General features: G+C 41.5%; 1 protein-coding gene across 1 annotated transcript in view; it reads right to left on the bottom strand.

Annotated features, from left to right (window-relative positions):
- The window catches only part of ATP8A1 (ATPase phospholipid transporting 8A1), a 188923-nt gene that overhangs the window by 32845 nt on the left and 150618 nt on the right, over nt 1-5460 (bottom strand). Inside the window, exons 32-33 of the mRNA XM_006029939.3 lie at nt 2185-2241; nt 1516-1623 (exon numbers count right to left, since the gene is read on the bottom strand). Coding sequence (XP_006030001.1) covers nt 1516-1623; nt 2185-2241 — 165 coding nt within the window. The remainder of the gene's footprint in view (nt 1-1515; nt 1624-2184; nt 2242-5460) is intronic.

Raw genomic sequence — 5460 nt, forward strand, 5'->3', positions numbered from 1 at the left:
TGGCGGGTGCCAGAGGCTGGTGATAGACAAGTGTTTGTTATTCCCTCTGAACCTTTTCTATAGGGTAGCCCAGGACTCCATCTTGATGCCCCTCCTGTTCAATGTTTATATGAGGAGAGATTGTACCTAGATTTCAAGTGAGATGCCATCAATATGTTGGATAATATCTAGCTCTCCCTCTTCTCATCTGACCCTGGCCCGGCAATCAGTTCTTTCCCAAGGCCTAGCTACAGCTGGGGACTGGATGCGGGTGAATCGACTGAAGTCCAGAGAAGACGGAGGTGATGGTGGGGAGGACATACCACTTAACTTGAGGAGGACTGAAACACTCATAGATTGGGTTCAGCCTCCCCTGGTCAGTCATGTTTCTAGCTTTAGGATTCTTCTGGATCTTCTGCTGCACCCGACTCTCCAGGTGGTGGCTGTGACTAGGAGAGACTTGTACCAACTCCATTTGGTGAGAAGGCTACTACCCTTCTTTCAGATTATGATCTGGTCACTATTATCCATGCCTTTTTTACCTCGAGGATAAACTACTACAATATACTTTATGAAGGGCTTGCCTTCTGACAAAAGTGGGTCAACGGAAGCCTATAACTCCAGTCCTCTACTGTCTGTGCTGGCTCCCACAGTAGCTTTCTGGGTACAATTCAAGGTGCCAGTTCTGACTTAAAAGGCTCTAAATAGCCTGGGCTCTACATACTTAAGGGCCTTCTTCCATCTGTCCTATCACAGTCCCCAAGGTCAACCAAGAGTACAACTCTTGCGAGTACAATCAGTACATCAAGTCCACTTGGCAAGGACATGCAAGAGGTCATTCTCAGCAGCTTCTTCTCAGTTGTGGAACTCCCTCCCTGTAAAGCCCTGCCCGAGCCTAAGCCTGGACATCTTTCAGAAGCATTGTAGGACTTTTCTATTTGGACAGGCATTTAGCAATCATAACTAGGCCAAGATGGTGTTATTAGGTCTCTGTTTCATTTTGTCTTATTTTGTTATTGTTTTGTATTTGCTTTAGTTGTTTCATTTCTCTTGCTGTATGCTGCCCTGAGCCTTTGATGGAAAGCATAGCAAAAAGCACATAAATAAAAATAAACATAAGGAAAATGATCCAACCAAACAGCAGCAGCAACATTGAGAATTCAGTAAAGTCGCATGGAAGTTTCTTAATGGAAGTTGAAACATGTTAAGGTCCTATGCATCTTACAACTAAATTAAATATTAATTTCCAAATCTGTTGCATAATCTAACCAAATAGAGAACCTTTTAAGCAACCCAGAATATTTCACTTTTGCAAGTGCATGCTTATGCTACTTTAAGGAGACAATATTACCACCGTTACTTGCATTAGGTAAATCTACAAATATAAGCTAGGCTTGTCTAATATATAGTGATGGTGTGAAAAAGATCCTCTCAAATAGCAGTAATTCTCAAAATTCTCTCCTGTACCCAGCAAAGATTAGATCCTAAATAAACATTCAATCCACATTGGGAGATTAGTAAAGAAATGCACATTACCTCTCCTGACATATCAGGTGCCATAGGAATGATGGGCCACAAAGAGGAGTAGATTCCAAAAAATACTACCCAAAGTGCAATGCTGCCCCATATTGCTATATGGCTAAACTGTTAAAAATGAGAGAGAAGAAGAATCAATTATATTAGTATCTGTTCAGTGCCTAAAATGAACTAACTACACAGCATATACTATACAAAAGATGGCCTTGGTCCCCTGAAGTTTACGCTGAAAATCATGTAAGGAGGGATTTTCAGAGCACCTGGCGCTCACCTGACTCTGCTACTTCTAAATCGGTGCTAAATCTCCTACTGAATATTGGTTGGAGCAAAAAACTACCGATTTTCAAACAAAAAAAAAAATTCGGACATGAAGCTTTCAGGTAGCTTAGCAATTACACCCAACTTCTAGCCACATACCTTACTGAACAAAACATATTAACATAATTTTGCTCCAAGTCTCTCCTTTACTCTGTTTTTCATTTGTCCGTGACCCACGTACTATAACATTTCAGGAAAGGGTTGAGTCTTTACTTAACATTGTGAGGTGCTTGTACAGTCCTTAATTTAATTAATAATAAGTAATAATGATAGTAATTATCAGGAAAATACATCATCTATCACATATTTTAATAGTGTAGTTAGCATATGAATAAAAAGGCATTTTCTTACCAATGTCCAATACGAGGTCTCTAACCCAGCTTTTAAACACACAGTTATCACCACAAACTGAAAAGAAAAGAAATCCATTATTTTTCTTTTATAAATCTGATTCCCTCTACACTATCAATGGCGCACATACCAAAAAACTCCAATGATTATCCGAGAAAAATATCCATAATTTTACTACCTGAGGATCATTAATTGAATAAGAGTACTCTGTTGCTCATGATACACTCAGGTATATTATTATATTACCAAGATTTTATTCATATTTCTATTGATATAACCCACTTGTTACATTCAGAATCTTACTATTTATTATTTTTAATTTGATTTCAATATAAAGCACTGTGAACTTCAATGTACCCAGTACATGAATGACCTTCTTACATAAATTCCTCATTTAGGATTTGATCCAAAACTCTGATGGCAAAGGGATTAATTTTTATTGATTTCAGTGGGTTTGGAATGTACCCTTTTATTTGAATGAATTGCATTTAAAAAAGCCATGTTGTGTAGATTCTTTAGCATCACAGGAGACATTTAAAAATATTGTTAAAGTTTTCTTTTTTTTGGTCTGCCTGAATAGGAAGTGTAAGATCCCATTTGACTTATCTTATTATTAGATGCTAGATCTTGGAGTCATTATCGACTCCAAGATGAATGTGGGCTGACAATGCGAGAACACGGCCAGTAGGGCTAACCGTACCTTGTCCTGCATCCACAGATGCATCACAAGCAGGGCCAAAGAGGTGATCCTCCCCCTCTATGTGACACTGGTCAGGCCACAGCTGGAGTACTGCGTCCAGTTCTGGGCACCACACTTCAGGAGGGATGTGGACAGTATTGAGAGGGTCCAAAGGAAGGCTGCTCACATGATCCAGGGACAGCAGGGCAGATCCTATGAGGAGAGGCTACGGGACCTTAACCTGTTCAGCCTTCGCAAGAGAGGGCTGAGGGGGGATCTGGTGGCTGTCTATAAACTCACTAGGGGGGGACAGCGGGGTTTGGGAGAGACTTTGTTCCCCCGAGCGCCTCCCGGAGTAACAGGGAATAATGGTCATAAATTGCTAGAGTGTAGGTTTAGACTAGACATTAGAAGGCACTACTTCACAGTCAGGGCGGCTAGGATCTGGAACCAACTTCCAAGGGAAGTGGTGCTGGCTTCTACCTTGGGGGTCTTTAAGAGGAGGCTTGACCTTTACCTGGCTGGGGTCATTTGAGCCCTGTTTTCTTTCCTGCCCACGGCAGGGGGTCGGACTAGAAGATCTACAAGGTCCCTTCCGACTCTACATCTATGAATCTATGTTATTGTTTTCAGAAAATCTGAGCGTATTATGAGCAAAGGTGTACTCTTCAATCAATTAATAATCCTCAGATAGTAAAACTATGGATATTTTTCTCAGATACTCAGTTTTTTGGCAAAAAGAAAAGTGGGCCATGAAACACTTTTCTAGAATAATTCTTCAGCTTCTGTATCCAAAACAGTTTGTGTTTACAAGTGGTTCATAGAAAACTTCTCTGAAAAGAAAAAAGGAATCAAGTTTTTAAGTCATATTTGCTAATCTTAAATACAAAAACTGACATCTTTGGTCTTGAATTTTGACACACTTCTTGAAGTGACCTAATCTAAAACACTTCTATGATTGCATTCTATTTAAGGAAGAATAACTGACTTGGCATCTTCAGATACTGGGAAAATAACTGATATATTCTATACTTAAACTGAGTTGAAAGACCTAGATTTTTACCTGAAATTTTAAAAAAGTTCTACCTAGTCTGAATGTAAAAATGGTCTGTTCGTCTACATCTCAGCCAGAAAACCAGAATTTTGAAACCAAAGGATTGATAACAACAGCTAAACCCAACAAGCATTCACTGTGTACAAAATAATGAGGTCTTGTAACCTCTTTTATAAAGATCTTGAAAAAACTCAGAATTATTATCAACAATAACATATTCTAACTCAGGGGTGGGCAAAATGGTGAATCTGGCTGGCAGCCAGACTCTATTTCCCAGCAGCCCCTGCCTGCGTCACTGTGGCTGGTTTCCATGGAGATGGCAGGAGCAGCAGGGTTGTGATGGTATGGGGTCAGGGTTTCCATAGAGACCAGCCCCAGTAGTGCTGGCGTGGTGCACGGCTGGGTGGGGAGCTGCTCCGGGGTGCGGGTCAGGATCTTATGGCAGTGACAGGGCAGGCTGGATCCTGGGCAGAGCTGCAATCTAACCAGAGTTAAGACATCTAATTCAGAGATAAGTAAATAATCCCTACTGCTTTGACAGTTGATAGTTCTTAAAATTAGGACTGCAGAGGAATAAACCTTCCTCCCAAATAGGTGCAGGATTAATTTCTTATCAATCAGCAGCCCTTTAGAAAGCCTTACATATTCAGCTGATAAAAAAAAAAAAAAAAAAAAAAAAATCAGTATGGTTAGTGTCAGGAATCTTAAAAGTATTTATATATCTTTACTAGGGAGCTTTGTAGAAGAAACTAAGATTTCTTTTAACCAAAGAAGCAGTTACTACATGGTTCTGTAACTCACTGTTGTGTATGTTACAGGTCCTGCTCTGTGTTCCCATACTCAAATAATGCATCTGTTAGTTGCTACGCAGCCTCATGTCTAGGGTGACCATATGTCCTGGATTAGCCAGGACAGTCCTGGATTTCAGAGGCTGGTCCCAGCTGGCAATTGGGAATTATAATTGGAGTCCTGGAAACGTAGGGGCATGGGGCACAGTCTGGCCAGGAGTCGGCGCAGCACGGAGCACTTTGCAGGTGGGCAGGCAGGAACCTCTAGGGCTGCAATCAGACATCACACGTACCCTGGGATAAAACATTTTATTCTGGGACAAAATGCAAGTAAGTGTACAGATGTTTCTTTATCTCAGAGTAAATCCTAAAAAATCCTTGGATAAAAGGTAGCAACAATTTATCCTAGGACACTGAAAAGCACATGTGCATTTAGTGAGCAGCTGAATGCAGTGCCATGTTTCTGACATTTATTCAATGATACTATCTCAGGAGTAGTACTACTTGCACTTTGTCCCAGAATAAAATGTTTTATCCCAGCTCCGTGCTGCACCGACTCCTGGCCAGCTCCTACAGCTCCCCACAGGTAAGTCTTGGGGGGAGGGGGCATAGGTGACATGTTGGGGGGGGAGGGGCATGTGCCCCCTGATTACTGCACCCACAGCAGGTATGGGACTGCAGCCAGGTCAGTGGGACCTGGCATAGGAGGGTGGAGGAGGGCAGTGATGCTCATTCCTGCCAGGACCCACGCACCA

This window comes from Alligator sinensis, unplaced genomic scaffold (assembly GCF_000455745.1).
Source record: "Alligator sinensis unplaced genomic scaffold, ASM45574v1 scaffold58_2, whole genome shotgun sequence".
NCBI lineage: Eukaryota > Metazoa > Chordata > Crocodylia > Alligatoridae > Alligator > Alligator sinensis.